Raw genomic sequence first — 25,281 nt, 5'->3', positions numbered from 1 at the left:
AAAACCCCCTCGGCTTATAATCGAGTGAGGGTGCCCATCTGCAGCCGTACCTGTGATAGACGGAACACTGATACAGTTTCCCAGCATTGTATCCGCATTCCGTCTATAGCCAATGAGGAGGAGACGGGGCTTTGTTACAATGGACGGCCGCCGAACAGACTGCGTGACACAGCGAGAGACACTCGCTTTTTTAGTTATCAAAGGTACGGCTGCAGATGAGCATGACACAGCGGGAGACACCCGCTGTTTTAGTTATCACAGGTACAGCTGCAGATGGGCACAGTGAGGCTGCAGATGGGCACTGATGATACAGGTGAGCACAGTGAGGCTGCAGATGGGCATTGTTTACCCAGTAGCTGCTGCATTTCCCACCCTAGGCTTATATTCGAGTCAATGCGTTTTCCCAGTTTTTTGTGGTAAAATCAGGCGACTCGGCTTATATTCGGGTCGGCCTATACTCGAGTATATACGGTATGTGCCACATACTCACGATCTGCATCTCCTCTCCTCACAGAACATGGATTTGTGTGTTTACACACACACACACACACGTCTCTGTTATGCCTCTCGTGCCCGCGATCGCACCTCCGCAATGCAGAAGGCGCGCGCCTGCTATCCCCCTTAAAGAAGCCAACGTACAGCTACAACGGTTCGCGGGATCGTGCCCACCTGCCGCTGTATAATGACAGCGGCTGGTCGGCAAGTGGTTTAAAAAAAAAAAAAAAGGGCTGGTTTCTTTCCTAATTGTACACAATATAACTGGGTACTGACATTTGTAGGTAATATATATATAACACAATGAACACTTTAGGTGTGTGCTGAGGACCATATTCATGTAAGAGACCTGCCAGAGTAGTGGAGGTGGCATCTCACTTGTGGAGTATGCTCTATTCAACTTATTTCACCACTGGAAGCAAAATTGCCACATATTAACCACTTCAGTACCGGGCACTTTTACCCCATTCCTACCCAGGCCAATTTTATCTTTCAGCGCTGTCACACCTTGAAGGACAATTGTGCGGTCATGCAACACTGTACCCAAACACATTTTTTATCATTTTTTCACACAAATAGAGCTTTCTTTTGGTGGTATTTAAGCACTTGAAGACCAGGCATTTTATGTAACTTTTTGTTTATGTGTGAAAATAATTTAATTGGCTAGAAAATGACTTAGAACCCCCAAACATGATATATCCTATTTATCGGCGTATAACACGCACCCCAAGTTTAGGAGGGAATTTTAAGGAAAAAAACTTTTAGGAGGGAAGTTTAAGGAAAAAAAACTTACATTTAAATGCCCATCAATGCAGCCTCATCAGTGTTCATCTGCAGCCTTGTTAGTGCAGCCTTGCCCCAGTGTCCAGTGCAGCCTTGTCAGTGCAGAATTGTCAGTGCAGCCTTGTCAGTGCAGCCTTGTCTCCAGTGGTCAGTGCAGCCTTGTCAGTGCAGCTTTGCCCCAGTGCAGAATTGTCAGTGCAGCCTTGTCCCCAGTGCAGCCTTGTCCCCAGTGGTCAGTGCAGCCTTGTCCCCAGTGGTCAGTGCAGCCTTGTCCCCAGTGCCGCCGACAACACAAGTTTAGTGTGTATTTTTTTTTAAATATGGCGCCGCGGAGTTCGGAGGGACTCGGCGGCGCTCGTTCAGCTAAACGAGCGCCGCCGAGAACACAGTGACTGGGCGGAGCCGAGATACACATAGCCGAGGGTTCTCGGCGCCGTTCACAGTCACGCCCAGTCCCTATGATGGACTATGAGGGGACTATGACAAAGCGCTCATGCGCGAAACGCGTCGTCAAGGCAACCTCTCTCCCCTCTCCACATGGCAGAGGCCTCAGCTTGAGCCCTTCACTGCGAGTTTTTCATCCATTCATATTTTCATCCACCTTCACTGTGTAGCCGCCCCTTCAACCAGCAAGTGTTTCCTTCAACTTTACCATCTCCACTACCCCATCTGGGTTTGGCATCTTGTGACCAGTTGATTTTTGTTTTTCATCCTTTTATTTATTTTTTATTATTTCATTCATCATTGATTTTATCATCCATTTTACATTCAATCCTTCACTTGACTGTTGGCTACCTTCCCAGGCTGGTCAGGCTGATGTGAGCTCCATCAGCCTGCCGCCATAATTCCCCCTTCAGATGGCCTCCCAGTGGCAGTTCCGACCTCAGCGCAGTGTCACCATGTCTCACTGATGAGACTTCACCTCTGTGGAGACACTTCCCAGCTGATCAGCGGTTTGTTTCACTTCTTCTGACGCTCCAGCGGCTCCCCCGTGTTGACGTCATCTCTCACTGACACGCAGCTCCAGCCAGACTGCTCTCCGCACAGCGGAGCTTCACATCTCAACACCGCGGCCATCTCACATCCATCCCAGCCTGTGAATCCACCTACATGGCGCCAACCTCTCCACTGTATGAGGCAGCTCTGAGTTCTTCTACCTGGCTGTGAGTTCTCTTGCCATACCCCCATCACCTTGCCCATTGTCACCTGCTTTGAGCCTAAGTGTTTGCTTTCATACTTCACTCAGTGGTCTCTGCATACCTTCTTTGGATGGATCTCCTGTGTTAGCCTCCTGCTGTTCTATGCTTCTGTCCCCTCATTGATGTTAAATTGATCACTAATTACATTATCAAAAGGCTGTGGTTTTTAACATTTTTTATTGTGTGTGTTTTTTTTTTTTTACTACAATGCGTTGGCTTTTATAACAGAGCCTCTGAACCTGGTCTCTTTGCAGTTATCATTGTTATTTTAGACCATTGTTTACTATTGGCTCAATACTGGTTTATTAAAACAACCAAAAACTTTTATGCTTGTCGCATTTTGCTTCTCAACCATAGCCTGAGCGCTGGACTATTTATATGTCTTTTCATAAATTTAGGGCCAACTGTATTCTGCCACATTTCCTTGGTTAAAATAACCCAAATCAGTGTTTATTAGTCTGTAGGAAAGTTATAGTCCACAAACTGTGGCAGAGAGATATATATATATATATATATATACATATATAGAAAATAAATAAGTCGATCAATCCTAATGCCTAATGTACTGACACCCTAATTTCTTGAGGCCTGAAAGGCCAGGACAGTACAAATACCCCCAAAAAAAGCAGACAGTCCAATGTATTTAGTAAAAGGCATGTCAAGTTTTTTGAGGTTGCAATTTTTTTTTTGAAAAATGAAGAGATTTTGGAAATGTAGAGAATAATTAAGGATTTGAACTCACTCACCCCAAAAGAATTTGCCCATTGGATGACCAGGCTTTGCCAAACTTCCGAAAAGCATCTCCTTACGATTAGAGTCTGAAGGCCGAGCAAGCTCATATTCTAAAGTAATAGCACATAATAGCACATATTTTGTATATAGCTAGTTTACTGATGGACAAAACAAAAAAAAAAAATGACAATAGTAAAAAAAATAAATAAAAAATAAAAAAAAAATAGAGAGAGCCAATCTTACCGCTATCCACAGCCTGCACTTCTCGGTCAATGGCATCTCTGACCATCAATGGTGCAATGAAAAACTGTGCCCATCTGAGGAGAAATGTGGAGATATAAAAGGTCTAAATACTGACATGCATAAAAAATAAGTTAATCTTTGTAAAAAAAATAAAAATAAAAAATAATAATAAAAGCATGTCTTTTTGCAGGTAAAAAAAAATGTGCATTTTTTTTCTTATTTTTTATTAGGAGCCTGCAGAGAATTTTCACCCATGAACAGCAGATCCTGGGTGCAATCCCAGGCCCCTGCAAACCGTCAGTGTAGCTGTCTGCCCATACCTCATACAGGAAGGCAGTTACTGGATGACAGGAAGCATCAATGAACTACCTAGAGCGCTCATCAGCCCCTAATAGATTATTGAGAACTACAAGCTATCAGCCAAAATGATACGGTAGTTGTAGTTTACAGAGCTCTGTGAATGAATGACGCAGCCGGGTGTGAGGAGCAGATCACCGGCCTGCTGTCACAATGGAAGCAGCAAGGTTTAGAGCCAATAGAGTGTAAGGCTAACACTGGTACTTGTAGTCACCACAAGAACCTTAGAAACATTATAGATCAGGTTCACTTGAAGTGTTCCCCTACCAAAAGGATTGTTGTTTTCATTAACCACTTCAATACAGGGCACTTATATACCTTCCTGCCCAGACCAATTTTCAGCTTTAAGCGCTGTCGCACTTTGAATGACAATTGCGCGGCCGTCCAACACTGTACCCAAATTATATTTTTATCATTTTGTTCCCACAAATAGAGCTTTCTTTTGGTGGTATTTGATCACCTCTGGGATTTTTTTTTGTTGTAAAAATCATAATTTTTTTGCTAGAAAATTACAGAACCCCCAAACATTATATATGTTTTTTAGCAAAGACCCTAGAGAATACAATGGCGGTTGTTGCAACTTTTTATCTCACACAGTATTTGCGCAGGAATTTTTTGAATGCGTTTTTTTGGGGGAAAAAAAAAACAGTTTTGTGTTTTAAAAAGAAACAATACAGTAAAGTTAGCCCAATGTTTTTGCATATTGTGAAAGATGAAGTTACGCCGAGTAAATAGATACCTAACATGTCACGCTACAAAATTGCACATGCTTGTGGAATGGCGCCAATGTTCGGTACCTAAAAATTCCCATAGGCGACGCTTGAAATTTTTTTACTGGTTACATGTTTTGAGTTACAGAGGAGGTCTAGGGACAAAATGATTGCTCTCACTCCAACGTTCGTGGCAATACCTCACATGTATGGTTTGAACACCGTTTTCGTATGTGGGTGGGACTTACGTATGCGTTTGCTTCTGCGTGCGAGCACACGGGGACAGCGGCGCTTTAAAAATTAATTTTTTTTTTTTTTTTTTATTGTTAATTATATATTTTCTTTTTTTTATTTTGACACTTTTGAAAAAAAAAATTTGATCACTTTTATTCCTATTACAAGGAATGTAAACATCCCTTGTAATAGGAATGACATGACAGGTCCTCTTAATAGTGAGATATGGGGTCAATAAGACCCCATATCTCACCACTAGGCTAGAAAGCCCGAAATAAAAAAAATAAAAAAAAAAAATAATAAAAAACGATCACCGCTTCCCAGCCGAAGCGGCGCCGTTTTTTTGAATGGAGAGGCCGGGCGTGACGTCATAACATCACGCCTGGCCTCTGATGATCATAGAGACTCCGGCGACAATCTCTATATATGATTTACATCCGGCGCCGGCGGATCCACTCTCTGCCTCACCGATCGTAACGGTGAGTCGGAACAAGCACCGGAGGGCGGCGGGAGGGGGACGTCCCCTCTCGCCTCCCATAGGAACGATCAAGCGGCGGAACGGCCGCTATGATCGTTCCTATGGTGTAGAGATTAGCCGGCTGAAACCGGCAATATCTGAATGATGTCTGTAACTACAGGCATCATTCAGATATGCCCGCTCAAAGCCCAGGACGTCATATGACGGTGGGCGGGTGGGAAGTGGTCAAGCGCCCGCCATACAGCCACAGCGATTTGCACAGGAGCGCAATTCTGCCGCCGTCAATCGACGCCAGGCAGTCGGCAAGTGGTCAAGTTCCTGAAGTCGCTTTCGATATGTTTTATCCTCCACAACTTTCACCATTTTTTGTTACCCGTCTCCGGACTCATTTCATCTTATCGATATCTTTCTGTAAGTGAAGTCTCCAGAACTGGACACAGTATTCTAAATGAAGTCTCGCTAAAGATCTATATAAGGGAATAAGGAGCTCCTTCCTCCTCCTGGTGACCCCTCTAGTGATCCTGGAATTCTATTCACTTTCCACACTGCCTGCTCACACGGTTTGCTCATTTTTTAATCATCTGAAATAAGCACCCCCAAATCTTTTCCCTCTGTCATTCTGGCTAACACTGTACCCCCAATATTATACTCTCTCAGGGGATTATTTTTCCCTAGGTGCATTATTTTACGCTTAGAAATATTGAACTGCAGTCTTCACGGCTTTGCCCAATCTTCAAGCAATGCCAAATCATGTTACAGACACCAACAGGGATATCAACCCTATTACACACCTTTGTATCATCAGCAAAAAAGACATACCATGCCCAACAAACAAATAGAACAGGACCCAGTACAGAGCCTTGTGGTACCCCACTAGTGACTGCTCTCTGTTCTGAGTGAACCCCATTTACATTCACACTCTGGTCTCTATATCCTTTAGCCAACTGCATAATCCACTGAACCACCCAAGAGTTAAGTCCTAGCTTGTACAAATTTTGTATTAGATCATTACGTGGAACTGTATCAAATGCCTTGCTGAAATCAAGATATGCCATGTCCACAGCACCACCCTGGTCTAAAACACTGGTAATATAGTCAAAAAATTAAATCAGATTAGTCTGACATGATCTGCCCTCAGTAAAGCCATACTGCTTTGGATCCAGCAAGCTGTGCATTTTGAGGTGATCAATAATCCTTCTTTTCAGGAGTGATTCCATTAACTTGACTACAACTGATGTTAAATTCACTGGCCTGTAATTACCAGCTTCTACCTTGCTGCCCTTCTTGTGGATAGGTACAATACTAGCGGTCTACCAGTCATGGGGAACTTCTCCTGTTAGAAGAGACTGAATAAAAATATTCGTTAATGGTCAACTATATCTCAAAGTCCTCTTAGAACTCTGGGATAAATACCATCAGGATCCATTGTGGTTTTTAGCTTTCACTCAGCCAGTTCCTCTGCTACCTCTGTCTTCACAAATCCTAGAAATGAACCGCCATTACTAGAACCAATATGATTCCCAAACTTGTTATCGTTAGTGCAATTTATTTCTGAGAAAACTGAACAGAAGTTATTGTTTTAATGGTTTCCTACATCCTGGTCTCCCTCAACATATGTGTTGTGCCCAGTTTTCATTTTAGTGATCCCATTGTATTTTTTCCTTCCATCACTAATGTACCTAAAAAAGGTTTTAGCTCCTTTCTTAACCTCCCTGGTGGTATGATTATTTCGGATTTTAGGTGCTGAAAGCGGTACAATTATTTTGCATGGAAATTTGGTGTTTTATATTGTAGGCCTGTAATTCTTAACAATAACACACTTAAATCTGTCCAAACAAGACTCTAGTAGATATCCCAGGTATGATGAAGTTTGAAACACAAAAACATAAATTATAATATAATAAATAAATAATTTAAAAAAATACAATAATAATAAAATAAATTTCCCCACGATTCACTATCGCTCAATTCTGCAAGTGTTCTAATTTATTATCGCTGTTTTCTAGCTGGTCTAAAGCCACTTTTGACATAAAGGGACACTTTTTGGTTGCTATGGACAATCTCCAGTTTCCAGGCAGAAAGAACAGTATATATAACATAAAACTGCATGCAGGGCATGGGCCAAAGCACTGGGGACAAAAGGGATGTGAAATCATTTCATACAGTACTGTAATCTGTAAGATTACAGAACTGTATGTGTTATGGTTTGTACATTTTTTTGAATTTGCCGCCAGGCTCCGCCCCCGTGCGTCGCAACGCTCGCAGGGAATGGAGCCTGGCACAGAGAGGCTTCGGAGGAGACAGAGCCCGCAGACACAGCGGGTGACATCGCAGGATCCTGGGGACAAGGTAAGTAACGCCGCACCAGGATCCTGCAATGTAATCCCAAGTGTAGCTCGGGGGTTACCGCTAATGGTACTGAAATTTAACCCCGAGCCACACTCGGGAATACCGTCAGGGAGGTTAATAGATTTAGCAGCACTGATAATGTGTTTGGCTTCCTTTTGTCTATTTTTATACTCCTCTCTGTCAGCTACATCTCCTGTTTCCTTGAATCTTCCATATGCTATTTTTTTTTCCTTTACTATCCTACTTACCTCTTTAGTGAACCATATTGTTTTTTTCTTCAGTTTATTCTTATTAACTTGCCTGGCAAATAATCTAGTTGCCTCCAGGATGGTAGACTTTTAGGCTGCATTCACACCTGAGAGTTTGGTTTTCAGGCAGAAAGTTTTTACCGCGATTTTGTACAGGTCCCAAGGTCACCAATGTAAAAAGCAGAAATACCTGTTATTCTGCCCAAAAAGAAGCTCATGTACTGTTTTGAGCTTCAGGTGTTTTGCTTCAGGCTACAAAGCACTCAGATGTGAACAGGGGCCATTTAAATGAATGGGATTTTGCTTGTTGGGCGTTTTTCTGGCCTTTTTTTTTTTACAAGCTGTAAACGCTCAGGTATGAATGCAGCCTAATAGTGCCCACTGATTACTTCAGTAAATTTTATAGAAATTTCCCCATTTCAACAAAATTTGTCCTTTTAAAATCTAAAACGTCCGTTTTTGTATATGATTTTTCAGTTCTTGTTTTAATGTCAAACAAAAGACATTGGTGATCACTAAAATCCAAATTCTCTCCTACCTCAACATCAGACATTCGATCCCCATTTGTCAGTACTAGGTCTAGAATATGGTCTACATTGTTAAGATTGTCACATTAATAATAAAAAAAAAAAAAAAAAAAGGACAGCTGATATGAGCTGGTATTTCAACAGAACTTTACTAAGAGGTGTTAAAGCAAAACATACCGATCCAAAGCCTCTTTGAAATGTTTCCGCTGTACATCAAACTGGAAGATGGTGCGTTCGCAGTCAGTGGAGGCGTTGTCACTGCCCCCGTGTTTTTTAAGGAAAGCATCAAAGCCATTCTCATCTGGGTATTTTTCACTGCCCATGAACACCACTACAAAAAGAAAAAGGCACAGACACCATTATGGGCTATATAGGACCACAATAATACCAAAAAATATATAAAGTGTCTTTGACACTAGCTCTAAAACGTTAAATTTAAACATCCTGTCACCCGATGTGGTAAAACGGGGTGTCACTCCCCTCCCTCCAATAATTTTTTTTCCCTTTTTCTGAAAGTGAGCCAAAGATGCAGCATTCCGGACTCCTTCACATCACAGCCCCCTGCAGCTATGGCACCCCTTTACCCTACACATTCCCCTGCACCTCTGGATCTCTTTACATTACACAGCCCCTTGCAGCTATTCCCCCTCCTTCATATTACACATCCCCCGCAGCTCTGCCCCTTCCTACCTTATTCAGGCACGCAGAGCGGGACATACAGCCGTGTTGAATAGAGGGCAGGAGCTGCTGGAGTTAAATTTTCATATTAACAAGCTGGTGATTGGTTGCTAGGACCACCTAGCAACCAATCACCTGCTGGTCAACTTGAAAAGTTAACTCTGGCAGCTCCCGCCCTCTATTCAGCAGCGCTGTATCTCCCGCAGTGTGTACAGATACCAACTACAGCCAGAGTGCTGCAAGAAACCAAAGACTGAACTCAGCAACTGCTGGAAAGGTAAGTACCGTATTAATCATCTTATTTCACAGAATGCACATATTTAGAGTCAATTAACAAAGTTGCTTTGACACCAGTCAGGTTTTAATGGTTGTCTATGTCCCAGTTAGGGAGATTCACCCTATTTGTTAAGTTATCACCGAAAGTGAAGGTAAAAGAAAAATCGCAAGTTTTGTGGTGTCCCCAGAACAGGAATAGTGGGGATATCTTCCAATGGGGACACAAGTTTTAGTAACAACCAGGGATTCCCTCACTTCACAGAGATTTTCTCTAACTTCCTTTTGCCTATGGCAGTGATGGCGAACCTTGGCACCCCAGATGTTTTGGAATTACATTTCCCAAGATGCTCATGCACTCTGCAGTGTTGTTGAGCATCATGGGAAATGTAGTTCCAAAACATCTGGGGTGCCAAGGTTCGCCATCACTGACCTATGGGAACAGAAGTGAAGGGAAATCTCCACAATGACACACAGATGGCAAAAATAAACCTTACAGGGGTTATATTCCAATCTTACTTGATCCAAAAAAAAAAAAAAAAAAAAAGAAGAAAGAAGGTTTTGCCTTTAGTGCCATTTTAATAAAACTTGAAAATAAAAAAAAAAAAATGCCTATAATTGTTAACTGCTAATTGTTATGCCCCGTACACACGGTCGGATTTTCCGATGGAAAATGTCCGATCAGAGTGTGTTGTCGGAAATTCCGACCGTGTGTAGGCTCCATCGGACATTTTCCATCGGATTTTCCGACACAAAAAGTTTGAGAGCAGGATATAAAATTTTCCGACAACAAAATCCGTTGTCGGAAATTCCGATCGTGTGTATCCAAATCCGACGGACAAAGTGCCATGCATGCTCAGAATAAGAGATTAAAGCTATTGGCCACTGCCCCGTTTATAGTCCCGACGTACGTGTTTTACGTCACCGCGTTCAGCATGATCGGATTTTCCGACAACTTTGTGTGACCGTGTGTATGCAAGACAAGTTTGAGCCAACATCCGTTGGAAAAAATCCTAGGATTTTGTTGTCGGAATGTTCGAACAAAGTCCGACCGTGTGTACGGGGCATTAAGCTAGGTTATTAGTCTTGCTTGGAAGACAGCAAATTATAAAATAATAAATAAATATATCTTTCCTGTAGCCCACTGGCCACATAAAGATGAGGATTAGCCAATCAGAAATCTGATCTTTCCCTTTCAACAGGAATTGCAAAATGAAATGCCTAGGCTACTGGTTATGTGAGCAGCACCAGGGAAAACCATGAGCAACATTTTCTCCAGAATAAAAATTTTAAAAATAGTTTCAGCCCTTTCCAGCAAAACAGATAACATAGCATAATGAAAATACCCCAACAGCATACCTCGGAAAAAGATGGACACCCATGCACAACAATTTCATCACTGGTTGTAAGCTTGCTTTCCCTGTTGATTCCGTCTGTCTAAATACCAATATACAGTAACATCATATGTGGACAACTTAATGCAGCACACAATACTCACTATGTTCCAAGAAATGCGCTAATCCTGGCAGGTCCTCCGGATCACTGAAACTTCCAACTCCAATGCAAAGTGCAGCTGCAGACTAAAGAGAAAGGAAAAATGAAGCAAGAGGTTTCAGCAAAGCTTATGGGACGAGTCCCAGGGGCCCGCCCAAAACGCAATCTTACAACAAACAAGCAATAAACGTTTTTAAGCATATCTAAACAATTATTTATATTTTGGATAGGGTAGGGATTGGTTAAACCCAGGTCAGGTATTTTGCCACCTGTGTTTCATTAGGTAGAATTACCTTTACTTCCTGTCCGGTAGCATGGACACGGATGGCAACCCCCCCCCCAAAAAAAAAAAAACTTACAGGCTCTAATCCTTCTACTACTCTATCCAAAAACAAAGAAAAAGCTTTTGAGTTTAGATACACTTTATAACTGTAAAGTGTGTGTGCGCGTGTGTACCCCACTGCTTTAATGCTGGAATTGCAGAAAGATACACTAAGTAGGCAGCAGTCAGTTCAACTGGCTGAACTTATTGTTTACATCTACAATCTTAGCAAAAATATGCTGTACAGTATAGAATAGGTCAGGAGGTAGTTTTACTCTAAGGGTTTTAAAATTATGTATTAAAAAACACACACAAAAATGGTGTTTTTTGATCTAATAGACGAAGTGACAAATTCATTTTAACCACTTCCCCCTCTAACATCCATACACCCCCTAATGGGCACAGCAATTTTTATATTCCTGATATGGACCGGTTTTAATTTACCATTACGTTAAAAAATGTTTAGGTTTTGTTCAGTGTTTAAAAAAAAAAAAAGTATAAAATTTGTCCTATTTAACCACTTCCCTACCCACCCATTATCATATGACGTCCGCAAGAACACTCTGTCCCTCCAGGCAGGCGTCATATGTCGTCCTTGGCTTCCCAGTGGTACTGGGGGGAGCGTGCGTGCCGGAAGCCGATGCGTGTGCCCGGCGCCCGCAACCGCTGGTGACAGAACAGGAACGTGGATCTGTGTGTGTAAACACACAGATCCTCGTCCTGTCAGGGGAGAGGAGATAGATCAGTGTTCCTAGTATATAGGAACACCGATCTGTCTCCTCCCGTAGTCAGTCCCCTCCCTCCCAGTTTGAATCACTCCCTAGGTAACACAGTTGACCCCTTGATCCCCCCCTAGTGTTAACGCCTTCCCTGCCAGTGACATTTATACCGTAATCAGTGCCTATTGATAGCACTGATCACTGTATAAGTGTCACTGGTCCCAAAATAGTATCAAAAGTGTCCGATCTGTCTGCCGCAATGCCGAAGTCATGATAAAAATCGCAGATCGCAGCTATTAGTAGTAAAAAAAAAAAAAAAGCCATAAATCTATCCCCTATTTTGCAGGCGCTATAACTTTTGCACAAACCAATCAATATACACTTATTTTACCAAACATATGTAGAAAAATATATATCGGCCTAAACTGAGGAAAACATTTGTTTGTTTTTTTTTTTTTAATTTTTAGCAAAAAAGTAAAAAAAAAAAAAATCGCGTTTTTTCAAAATTGTCGCTCTTTTTTTTTGAAAACCACAGAGGTGATCAAATACCACCAAAAGAAAGCTCTATTTGTGGGGGGAAAATGATAAAAATTGAATTTGGGTACAGTGTTGCATGACCGCGCAATTGTCATTCAAAATGTGACAGCGCTGAAAATTGGCCTTCGCAGGAAGGGGGTGAAACTGCCCTGTATTGAAGTGGTTAAAAAGTCCTCCAACTTATGGTACAAATATGGTACAAAGCATTGCAAACTTATTGCCAATTTTTTTTCAATTTAGTTGTTTGGTTTTTTTTTTTTTACACAATAAAAAAATGAAAAAAAGTCTAAACAATAATAAAACAGAAATAGGGCTGGCTACCAAAATATGCACAGCAGGGGATTCAACATTTCCAGGCTGAATGAAAATATAATTTTCAGTGTATGTCCAGCTTAGCATAGCCACCACATCTAAAGACTGGTACACCACAATACAGTACATTTTTGTCTTGGGTTCAGTTAAAGAGTATGTAAACCCAATCATATTACTGATATGTGCCTGCTGTACCATGTACTTGTATTAAAAAGTAACCTGTACTCTTTGTATTGCTTCCTTTGTGGGAATTCCCTGGTGTTCCTGCCTGTCCTCTGCTTTCCTAATAAAAGCTGACCACACTAAGCAGGAAAACACACCGTGGTCAGTTCTCTAGCTATGCTGGGAGCTCAGCCTGTCTGACTTGTCCTGACATATCCCCCCTGCACAGCCTTTCACTGGGAAGACCAGTGTGCTGCTGTTTCTCCTCCCTCAGCTCTTACGCAGCTGAGAACAGAGGGAATGTGATCACTTATAAAAAAAATAAATAAAAAGGTATTCATACTTTTTTTATATCGATACACTAACGGTTTGCCTTTCATTTCTATTTTAAACTGAATGGGTTGTTTTTTTTTGTTTGTTTGTTTTACAACAACTCATAACAGTTATGAGTAAGCACAATGTAGTTGTGTGAAACGTGTCAACCTCTGCCCCAGCTGCTGCACTTGTGGTGTTTGTCATGTACCTTTGTGTATTTTCACAATTATTTCAAAAAAAAGTTCTCACTACGTTGGTTGTGCTGCCATTTTCCTTCTATCCTATATACAGTAACAGACACCCATTAGAACTGAAGAAACTGCATGAATAAGCAGCATAGCATCTTCAGCTACAAAACTTGGTTGATTTACCAAAACTGGAGAGTGCTAAATCTAGTGCAGCTGTGCATGGCAGCCATCAGCTTCTAACTTCAGCTTGTTCAATGAAGCTTTGAGAAAAAAAAAAAAAAAAAAACCTGGAAAAACGATTGGTTTCTATGCAGAGCTGCCCCAAATTCTGCACTCTTCAGTTTTAGTAAATCAACCGCAATAAGTCCAGTTGAATGGGACTAACTGGGGTTGATTTATTAAAACTGGAGAGTGCAAAATCTGGCGCAGCTCTGCATGGTAGCCAATCAGCGTCTAACTTCAGCTTGTTCAATTAGGTTTTGACAATAAAACCTGGAAGCTAAATTGGTTTCTATGCAGAGTTGCACCAGATTTTGCACTCTGCAGTGTTAGTAAATCTCCCCCCCTATGACCAGCGATACTGGAACATGAATAAATGGGACCCTTCACCAACATTATCACACAGCACAGTGACACAATAACAGAACAATACCAGCTTCTCTGTACAGCCTTTCTTGTCTCTGGAATGCAAGCTGTCTGATTCCTCCTCCTCCTCCTCCTCCTCCTCCTCCTCCTCCTCCTCATCACCTACAGATTCTTCTCCTTCACTGTCTTTCTCAGAGTCATCATCATCTTCATCATCATCATCATCATCATCATCATCTTCTTCATCATCATCAGAGGAATCACAGGCAGTGTGACTGAGAGATGTCATATCAGAGATCAGCAGAACCCTAAGGCCACTGTCAAGCTGTATATACCTGGAGGGGGTCACAAACGGGTTAGCATACATACGTAATACTACCACTGTTGATTGGTCTTTGTGGGTTACTGCACACTGCTTATATTAAGTAAAGATGTTGTGTTTTTTATGTAAAAGAAAAGATTTTTTAAAATGGCAATTTCACTTTTAGGCTCTATTCAGACTGTGGTGGCACATTACCACATTCATGTTAACATGTGTTGCCTCAATGTAATACATGATCATCCAAGAGCAGCCATGCAACTGGAAAGAGAGGAGTTGGAGTTCTACTGCAGCTAGAGATCTGCTGGTTGTCTATCCCAGGTGTATAGAACACACATTAAAGTGGCTGTAAACCCTCACAGACCACTTTGTACTACAGGTAAGCCTACAATAAGGTTTACCTGTAGCTACCCAGGATATCTCCTAAACCTGCATGGTTTAGGAGATATCCCCTGTATTCGCATGTGCCAACGTCATCCGCACACCTGCACTGACACAAACTGAAGCAATGGCACATATGCGCGGGAGTGACGTTATCGTGGCTCTGGCCAATCGCAGCGCCGGAGCCGCGATACCCGGAAGTATAACCCCTGGGAGTGATGTCGGCCGCCGGAGCGGTGTACAGGCACCGCAGCGGGGGCTTCAATCTCAGGTGAGTATTACATATTGAGGTAGTATGCTATGCATACTAGCTCATTATGCCTTTGTCTTGCAGGCCTTATTTTTTTTATTTTTTTCACTTTACTGTCACAAACAAAATCATAGTTTAACCCACAGTTTTTCAACCTGTTTACCCTGGAGGAACCCTTGGTAAAAAGTTTGAGATTTCAGGGAACCCCCCCCCCAAAAAAAAGTCAGATCTACAGTTTACGAAAACATTGGATCTGATCAGCACGCTGTAGACATAGCTTTAAACTCCGCTTTAAGATTTGAAGACTGTGTGGAAGAATGGCCAAAATCTCAACCGGGGCAATGCATGTGACTAGTTCCTCCATACAAGAGACATCTTGAAGCTGTCATTAAAGCGGAGGTTCACACAAAAATTGAACCTCCGCTTTTCTGAACCCTCCCCCCCTCCGGTGTCACATTTGGCACCTTTCAGGGGGGAGGGGGGGTGCAGATACCTAAGACAGGTATTTGCACCCACTTCCGGCATAGACTCCCAAGGAAGTCTACGCCCCCTCCCGTCTCCACCGCGCTGTCTGCTGGGACACACACGGGTCCCAGAGACAGCGGGGACCAGTTAGGAAGCGCAGCGCGACTCGCGGATGCGCAGTAGGGAACCGGGAAGTGAAGCCGCAGCGCTTCACTTCCCGATTCCCTTACAGAGAATGGCGGCGGCAGCACCCGAGGACCGAGGGACGATTCGGTCTCGGGTGCCGACATCGCTGGACCCCTGGACAGGTAAGTGTCCTTATTTTAAAAGTCAGCAGCTGCAGTATTTGTAGCTGCTGACTTTTAAAAAAAAAATTTTCGCGGGACTCCCTCTTTACCAACAAAGGATTTTGTACCAATTATTAAATACATTTCAGTTACCAAGTTTAATACTTTTTCTGTGTCTTATTCCATTTTATTACACATAACTTCATTTCTGAAGTTATCTCTTTTGGTTCCTTTGTATGTATGGATTGCATGGGTTGTTACCGACATGTGGGGGAAAATTTCATGCCAATAGCACCTTTAGGAATATAATTACCTAGAAAAACGGTGACGTGTCCAATACTTATTTTACCCATTGTATGTGGGAACAGTTTGGCCTTGTTCACAACATATATGCATAAGAACTGATGGAAAAATGGTGAAGATTTGACCGGCATAGAATATTTTCTTGTGTTTTTATAACGTAGGGCTCTGCAAGGACACAAGAAAAACAATTGATTTCTATGTGCCCTGTTGACATCACACTGTTAGTGTCGGGTGAGCTTTTTCTGTGCAGAAAAATTAATACATATTACTTATTTCTGTGCAGAAAAATGAATACATATTACTTATTTCTGTGCAGAAAAAATACGTCTATGATACCAATTTTTTTTCAATTCACATTTACAGCAAGTACTGTCAGTGCACATTGATACCTGATGCCTTCTCTGTAGTTGGGGCTCCTGTGAACTCTGAAGGCAGTGCTGTATAGTGTGCGGAGAGCGGGAGCTCATGGCTGAATGTTGCAGGATGCTGTGTATGGCAGTATGGTATGTTTTCTGGTGTTTTTTGCATTAACGCACTACAGTTCATTTAGCCTGTTTTCCTATGGGACATGTTCACATCTATGCTTTTTTTTTTTTTTTTCCCCAACCACTGTGTTTTTGGAAAGGGTTAGGGACTTTTTTAAATGCAAAACGGTGCTTTTTTTTTTTTTTTTCAGTTTAATAGACTTCAATGAAGAAGCTGCAGAAAAGCATGCAGTGCGTTTTTGTCATGATATGCATTTTTTATTCTGCCCAACAACAAATTGGCCAAAAAAAAACAAAAAAACATGAAAGTATGCAAAAAGCAAAACGGCGGTAAAATTGTGTGTGCAAAAACTCACAGCAAAAAGCACTACAGAAATGATCAAAAGCAAACTGCATAGGTGCAAACTGAGCCCAATTGCACCAGGATTAATGCTTTATGCACAGGGGTGCATTTCCCCATACGGAATAAACATGCTGCATATTTGTCCTGATGCTGCGTTCATAGACCTAAATGGGTGAAGGTGGCCACTTCAGCTATGTGCTGCTAATTCCAGAAAGTGGCGAAAACGTACAGCAGTAATGCCCTGAATGCAGGTAGTGTGCTTTCAGGACATTATGGGAGAGATTTACTAAAATTGGAGCACTCAGAATCTGGTGTAGCTGTGCATGGTAGCCAATCAGCTTCTAACTGCAGCTTGTTCAATTAAGCTTTGGCATTCGATCACCTCTGCGGTTTTTATTTTTTGCTAAACAAATAAAAAAAGACCGAAAATTTTGAAAAAAATAAAAGTTTTGCTTTTGTTTCTGTTAAAAAATTTTGTAAATAAGTAAGTTTTCTCTTTCACTGATAAGGCGGCACTGACATTGGGCACTGATATGCAGCACTGATGGGCATTGATAGGCGGCACTGATGGGCACTCATGGGTGGCACTGATAGGCTGCAAAGATGAGTTCTTATGGGTGGCACTGATGGGCACTGATAGGCGGCACTGATAGGCATCCCTGGTGGCACTGGCAGTGGTAGGCATTGTGAGTGGGCACTGATTGGCAGCTGCCTGGGCACAGATTAGTATTTCCCTGGGGGTCTAGGGGGCATACCTTGTGGTCCAGTGTAGATGGCTTCCCTGGTGGTCCTGGGCGGCTTCCCTGGTGATCCTGTGCTGATAAACAATCAGCACAGACCCCCCCCTCCCGTCAGGAGAGCAGCCGATCGGCTCTCCTCTACTCGCGTCTGTCAGACGCGAGTGAGGAAAAGCCGATCGCCGGCTCTTCCTATTTACATCATGATCAGCCGTGATTGGACACGGCTGATCACGCGGTAAAGAGTCTCCGTCAGAGACTCTTTACCTAAATCTGTGTTGCAGGGTGTCAGACTGACACCCTGCAACAACGACTGCCGCGATGCGCGCCCCCGGGGCCGCGCAGCGGCTCACTATCCTGAGGACGTCATATGACGCCCAGTCAGGGTATTGAAACCACTTTGCCGCCGTCATTCTGCTATTTGGCAGGCGGCAAGTGGTTAATAACGCAAAAACGATAAAAGATAGAACGGAAATTTTAGCAGCACAAATGTAGCACTAACCAACAAGACCAGTTTTGTGCCATTTGGCTGTTGTAGGGGGGGTAGGTGATGTCATAGTTTGGAAAAAACAATTGCTAATATTTTAAAAATAAAAGCAGCACTAATGTAAATTTTTACGGCACAAAACAGCACAAATGTAGCACTAAAGAAACCCACTTGAGTTTTTATTTGTGCTGATTGTAGGGGGCCAGCTTCACTGAGCTCTATATGTAGAACCAGTACATCCCGGGCACAAAAATACGCAACTTGTTTACACTTTACCCGTGAATGAGGTATAAATGAGATCAACATCCAATCAGCAGTTGCCTCATAGACTGGTATACATGCAGATGAAACTTTCAAAAAACAAGAAACAATACAAAGGAATGATACAGAACAGATACATTGTATCTCTTTAGGCAACTCAAACTGTGAGATACATGAACTAGAGATAAAAGTAACCTCTGAAGAAGAAGGAAGGTGACTCCTCTGGGTCGTGTTTCTCAACCTCTTTTCTCTCAAGGCACCCCTACAAATTCCGCACAATCTCTCTGCACCCCATTCTAGAATGTAAAAAGCTAAACTAAGTTTTACATAATGCAGCAACTCCCCCCACACACGTAGGACCCCCAACATTAGAGGTGATTTATTCTTCCAAAGCAAATACACTTTTGCACACTGGTACTGACTAGTATTCCAATATTTCTCCTCTCCCTCAGTTTCTCTCCATCACTCAGCTAATATGACCCCTGATGGAGAGGGGTGGGGGAGGGTCAAACAAGGATGCTGTGCAAGTCCTGGCAACCCCCTTATCAACCGATAATGTCATTGGTTGGTAGGACAACTGTGGCTGGAAGGTCGTAATGGTGCACAATGAAGACCTGTGGCTTTATAATAAAATGCAGGCTTCATCCACCCAACTGGCTTGTATACAATTTTTGGGCAATTTCTAGGCATTTTGCCAAGGCACCCCTTAAGACACCTGTGGTGGTGAAGTCAGAGTGCGGGGGCAGGGTGGAGACAGTGATGTCAGAGTGCGGGGGAGGGGAGGAAGTGGTGATGTCAGAGGGTGGGGGGAGGGGAGGTAGCGGTGATGTCAGAGGGCGGGGGAGGGGAGGAAGCGGTGATGTCAGAGGGCGGGGGGAGGGGAGGAAGCGGTGATGTCAGAGGGCGGGGGGAGGGGAGGAAGCGGTGATGTCAGAGGGCGGGGGGAGGGGAGGAAGCGTGATGTTAGTGTGGGGAGGAGGCGGCGATGTCGCAGGGGAGGAAAGAAGACGGTGATGTCAGAGGGCAGGGGAGGGGAGGAAGCGGTGATGTCAGAGGGCGGAAGCGGTGATGTCAGAGTGTGGTAGAGGGGAGGAGGCAGTGATTTTAGAGCATGTGGGAGGTGATGGGGAGGAAGCTGTGATGTCAGAGGGCGGGGAAGGGGGGGAAGCGGTGATGTCAGAGGGCGGGGGGGGGGGGGAAGCGGTGATGTCAGAGGGCAGAGGCGGTAATGTCAGAGCGTGGGGGAGGGGAGGAGGCGGTGATGTCAGAGGGCGGGGGGAGGGGAGGAAGCAGTGATGTCAGAGAACAGAGGCGGTAATGTCAGAGCGTGGGGGAGGGGAGGAAGCGGTGATGTCAGAGGGCGGGGGGAGGGGAGGAAGCGGTGATGTCAGAGGGCGGGGGGAGGCGGTGATGTCAGAGGGCGGGGGGAGGGGAGGAAGCGGTGATGTCAGAGGGCGGGGGGAGGGGAGGAGGCGGTGATGTCAGAGGGCGGGGGGAGGGGAGGAGGCGGTGATGTCAGAGGGCGGGGGGAGGGGAGGAGGCGGTGATGACAGAGGGCGGGGGAGGGGAGGAGGCGGTGATGTCAGAGGGCGGGGGGAGGGGAGGAGGCGGTGATGTCAGAGGGCGGGGGGAGGAAGCAGTGATGTCAGAGGGCGGGGGGAGGGGAGGAGGCGGTGATGTCCGAGGGCGGGGGGAGGAAGCAGTGATGTCAGAGGGCGGGGGGAGGAAGCGGTGATGTCAGAGGGCGGGGGGAGGGGAGGAGGCGGTGATGTCCGAGGGCGGGGGGAGGAAGCAGTGATGTCAGAGGGCGGGGGGAGGGGAGGAAGCGGTGATGTCAGAGGGCGGGGGAGGGGAGGAAGCGGTGATGTCAGAGGGCGGGGGAGGGGAGGAAGCGGTGATGTCAGAGGGCGGGGGAGGGGAGGAAGCGGTGATGTCAGAGGGTGAAGGCGATGATGTCAGAATATGAGGACAGTGGTGAAGCAGGAATAGGAATATCGTCAGGTGAGGCCAATAAATGACGTCAGAGAATAGGGCAGTGACGTCAGACACTCACCGGTATTTCTTGGGGTCACTGGGAGATTTAATGATTTCCACGTCCTCGGTGTTCTCTCCTGCCTCAGACTCCATCCTGCCCCCGGTATTATCACGCCGAGTGGCGGGGCACGGGCAGGCGGCTTTGTGAGAGTTCCTGGCCGGCATGTCTCGCTGACTCGGTGCCCAGAGTTCTCTGGCAGCCGGTATCCCAGGCCTCGCAGTGCCGGGGGTGAAAGCCTTGGCCAATCGGAGACTTACGAGAAGTGCACGTGACCTGCTCATGCTCTGCCAACAGGGAGCGAGGGCGGGGCTGAGAGTGGGAGGCGGGGAGGTGACCACGTGACATGGATGCGGAAGTAGGTACACGTGGTGGTGTGGGGATCATAGTGAGTTCAGTGTGGTGGATGGAGGAGGGGGATGAGTATGGAGGGGTCAGGGGCTGTACGGAGGGAGGGGGGATTTGGTACTCTCTGCTTTCATTGTACTATAGATACTATGGAAGGAGGTTGTACATTGTATTTTCTGAATTCCTTAGGCTGTTTGCTTAGGTGGAGTAGGGGATGGATGCAGGTAGTGTGCTTTCAGGACATTATGGGAGAGATTTACTAAAATTGGAGCACTCAGAATCTGGTGTAGCTGTGCATGGTAGCCAATCAGCTTCTAACTGCAGCTTGTTCAATTAAGCTTTGGCATTCGATCACCTCTGCGGTTTTTATTTTTTGCTAAACAAATAAAAAAAGACCGAAAATTTTGAAAAAAATAAAAGTTTTGCTTTTGTTTCTGTTAAAAAATTTTGTAAATAAGTAAGTTTTCTCTTTCACTGATGGGCACTGATAAGGCGGCACTGACATTGGGCACTGATATGCAGCACTGATGGGCATTGATAGGCGGCACTCATGGGTGGCACTGATAGGCTGCAAAGATGAGTTCTTATGGGTGGCACTGATAGGCATCCCTGGTGGCACTGGCAGTGGTAGGCATTGTGAGTGGGCACTGATTGGCAGCTGCCTGGGCACAGATTAGTATTTCCCTGGGGGTCTAGGGGGCATACCTTGTGGTCCAGTGTGGATGGCTTCCCTGGTGGTCCTGGGCGGCTTCCCTGGTGATCCTGTGCTGATAAACAATCAGCACAGACCCCCCCCCCGTCAGGAGAGCAGCCGATCGGCTCTCCTCTACTCGCGTCTGTCAGACGCGAGTGAGGAAAAGCCGATCACCGGCTCTTCCTATTTACATCATGATCAGCCGTGATTGGACACGGCTGATCACGCGGTAAAGAGTCTCCGTCAGAGACTCTTTACCTAAATCTGTGTTGCAGGGTGTCAGACTGACACCCCGCAACAACGATTGCCGCGATGCGCGCCCCCGGCGCTTCTCGGCCTTTTGGCTAAGATCAAGTGTAGTATCTGTTCTTATCAGTTTCCAGAGGAGGCGCTGTGTCACTCTCGTTGGGGAGGGCCAGCAAATCCAATGGTGTCATAGTACCTGGAAAGGTGATACTCAGCAGGGACTACGCCGTGTTGCCCGACAGTATACTGGGGACCGGCCAATGATTGAGTCTGAGCCGCCTGGAAGGGTGCTCCTGGTAGGGATGGGTGCTGCATTTTGGTCTGGCTGAAGGGTCGGGTCCCTGGCCTTCTGGCCTGGATTGTGGTGGCTTTAGCTGCTGACAGTTATTTGGGTAGGAGAACGCTTACTCCCCTTTTGCTGGAGGGGGGGAGTGGCTAGTATCCATTTACCCAAATGTGAAACTGGAAGAGGTGATGTGAGTGACGGTGGAGCCTTCGGGGCAAGGGCTCTCACCAAGCTTCCTGAACCTCATGCCTTTTCTGTCTGCGGTGGGGGCTGCCGTGGTCTAGGCTGTGGGCCAGGGTAGGTCTTGAAAGCCTATGGAGTAGTGTCCCTGGAGTGGCAGTCCAGGGGTGCCATAAGATCACTGTGAGTGGCAGTCACTTTGATTTTGGGCACCACGGTCACTGCACCATAACACAGCTTTTTTTGCACCTGCCTCTTGGGCCGGGCCTTTTGGCTAGGACCAGAGGAATTTTTTATTCCTGGCCGGAGGGCCTGGTCATTGTGTTACACAATGGCCACTTCTTTTCACTCTCCTCTCCACTATCCCTTCCCCCACTTTTTTATTTATTTTTTTTTATTGAAATCCTGTGTTGTCACGTCTTGTTTTACACGTTTGTCCCACTGTGTGTTGTGATGAGTAAGGATGCGGGTCCTCGGGCCAGCCCTGAAAGTCTTGGGAAGGGGTGGACATGGCCTTTTGGCTTAGTTCGCCCTCTCTCATGGGGTCTCCCTTCGGGGGAGCCCCACCTAGTACTTGGGTGGGTCCTGTCTTGGCAGGCCCTCCAGAGAACGGGGTCTGTCTGGTTTCGGCCAGATAGACCATTGTAAGTACCTTTGTCCCCACAGGAGCCTAACGCCCCGGGGGATCAGGGAATTGGCACGTCTTGTGTACCCGTGGCACTTTTTTGTGAACACTCCTTATGTGTGTGCACATTTTTTATGCACCGGGTGAAGTTTTTTGGGGTGTGTTTTGCACGCCATAGGCTTTAAAAAAAAAAAAAAAAGGAGGGGATGGATACAACACCTGTCAATGGGGTTTATTTACTAAAGCTGGAGGGAGCAAAATCAGGCTCACTTCTGCAAAGAAACCATTCAGCTTCTGTATTTTATTGCTAAAGCTTAATGGACAGGGCAGATCCAAGGGTCACAGACGCCTGGGTGCGGAAATATTTTGGGTGCCCCCATGTGGGCATGGTCAGCTTACTAACTCCTGCAGACATGTTACAAGAAATGGTGGGAGACTGCCCAATCAGTGCCCATCAATGCAGCCTCACCAGAGCCCATAAGCTTAGCCTCATCAGTGCTGCCTCACCAGTACCCATCAATGCAGCCAGATGTGGGGGGTCAGCTGTGTCAGGGTCTCTCACCTCAGCGATGTCAGCTCAGCAGGTCCTTGCACGGCCTCCTGGGGGGCTGATTCTCCTGGTCCTGGGGTCAAGTTGTTGCAAACCAGCGTCTAGCTTCACAACCTGAGTGTGTCTGGTGTGCCCTGCCTCCAAGACTCTGGGAGTTTCCTCTGCACCGCTCTCAGTTCTCCACCCCCTCCCATTCTGCACAACTCCCCCTAGTCTGTTCAATCCCCCTCACCCCCAGTCTGCACCCCCCCGTCTGCCCAAATCCCCCGTACCCCTAGTCTGCACAAGCCCATCTCCCCCCAGTCTGCATAATTACCCCCTCCCCTAGTCTGCACAATCCCCCCTCCCCCCACTCTGCACAGTTACCCCCCTCACCTAGTCCGTACAATCCCCCCCTCACCTAGTCCGTACAATCCCCCCCTCACCTAGTCCGTACAATCCCCCCCTCCCCTAGTCTGCACAATCCTCCCCTCCCCCCAGTTTGCACAATCCCCCCTTCCCCCAGTCTGCACAATTACCCCCTTCCCCCGTCTGCTCAACCCCTCCTTCCCCCAGTCTGCACAATTATCCCCCCAGTCTGCACAATTATCCCCCCAGTCTGCACAATTACCCCCCAGTCTGCACAACCCCCCACTTCCCCCAGTCTGAACAATTACCCCCCCCCCCCAGTTTGCACGGGGGGGGAGTAAGAAATGAGAGAGAAGTAGAGGCAAAGCAAATAGAATTCAGGGGAGAGAGGGAGTTGTGCAGATAGCTCATGTATCGTCCCCCTCGAGTTAGTCTCCACAGGAGTCCATGCAAAAGACTGGAGTGTGGGCGGGGTTTGAGCGGAAACAAATGGGAGGAGGAATGTCGGATTGGACAGGAGGCCGAGTGGGGGAGGAGCTAGGAAGACAGTGGCGACGGGCGACAAGCAGATACAGCCCGACTCGTGTGTTTGTGTGTGAAACAAACAAGGAGAGGGAGGATGGAAGGGAGCATTCTGGCACTTTGGCGCCCCCACCTCTGCAGGCGCCGGGGTGCACCGTGCACCTGCCTCGGATCAGCCCTGTTAATGGAACAAGCTGGGGTTAGAAGCTGATTGGCTACCATACAAAGCTGCACAATATTCTGAGTGCAGCGGGTTTAGTAAACCTACCCCAGTGATGTAGTAAACACACAGCAGGGATAGTGGGAAATCTTCCGGTAGGGACACTTCTCTCAGTGACCCCCATGGGACAGTCTGGCCTCATGCACTTCGGGGGGGGTTTGCCCGGATCTTCTGAACACCTTATTCCTGGCAGGAAAAAAGCATTGTTAAAGCAGAGGTTCACTTCCCCACAAAAAAATAAAAGTCAGCAGCTACAAATACTGTAGCCACTGACTTTCAATATATGGACACTCAGCTGTCCAGGGAGCCCGCGATGTTGGCACCCCAGCTGATCTTCGGATCGGGTGCTGCCACTGCCATTCCTAGTAAGGGAACTCGGCAGTGAAGCCTTCACAGCCGGTTCTCTACTGCACATGCAGGAAACATGCCGCGCTTTCTAATTGGTCCAGCTGAGGAAGGAGGAGGGGGCTGAACTTCCGAGAGACCGGGCTGCAGGCCCCGTCTCCCAGAAGTGGGGAACGGTACCTGTCAAAAACAGGTCCCGTCTCCTACCCCCTGAAAGGTTCCAAATGTGGCACCGGAGGGGGGAGGAGACGGGTGAGTGGAACTCCGCTTTTAGGAGCATTCAGGAGTTCATTCATTGGACAGAAAGTGCTAAACACACCTAACGCTTAGGCCAGGGGTCAGCAATCTTTTTCCACCTAAGGGCTGAGATTTAATGTATGTGAATGCATGGAGGGCCATATTCACCTGCTAATAAATAAAGATAATAATAATCCTAACATAGTGACAACAACAGTACAGATTTACCTCACTTTAAGGTGCTTCACTAATACAAAGCCAGTTCGCCCTGAGGGAGCATGTGGCTGCAGATTGGGATTTTACTGCCTCGCCCCCATTCTGGCACCCAACGGTGGCTGATGCCAGCCAGCATGGTCTGGAGATGGGGTTCCTGTGCCCAGGGGAGATGGG

The 25,281-nt window shown here is 45.9% G+C and overlaps 1 protein-coding gene and 1 pseudogene across 1 annotated transcript in view; one reads left to right on the top strand and one right to left on the bottom strand.

Moving 5' to 3' along the window:
- Window positions 1–20,611, bottom strand: part of NRDC (nardilysin convertase) — a 113,893-nt gene extending 93,282 nt beyond the window's left edge. Inside the window, 6 exon segments of the mRNA XM_073593540.1 lie at window positions 3,224–3,319; window positions 3,453–3,526; window positions 8,533–8,686; window positions 10,805–10,886; window positions 14,008–14,275; window positions 20,312–20,611. Coding sequence (XP_073449641.1) covers window positions 3,224–3,319; window positions 3,453–3,526; window positions 8,533–8,686; window positions 10,805–10,886; window positions 14,008–14,275; window positions 20,312–20,574 — 937 coding nt within the window. The 5' untranslated portion in view covers window positions 20,575–20,611.
- A 1,045-nt stretch (window positions 20,612–21,656) lies between these two features.
- Window positions 21,657–21,761, top strand: LOC141103983 (U2 spliceosomal RNA; annotated as a pseudogene).
- The last annotated feature ends 3,520 nt before the right edge of the window (window positions 21,762–25,281 follow it).

This window comes from Aquarana catesbeiana, linkage group LG07 (genome assembly GCF_042186555.1).
Source record: "Aquarana catesbeiana isolate 2022-GZ linkage group LG07, ASM4218655v1, whole genome shotgun sequence".
Taxonomy (NCBI): Eukaryota; Metazoa; Chordata; class Amphibia; order Anura; family Ranidae; genus Aquarana; species Aquarana catesbeiana.
The sequence above is the reverse complement of the archived record's forward strand: the minus strand, read 5'-3'. Positions and strand labels throughout refer to the sequence as shown.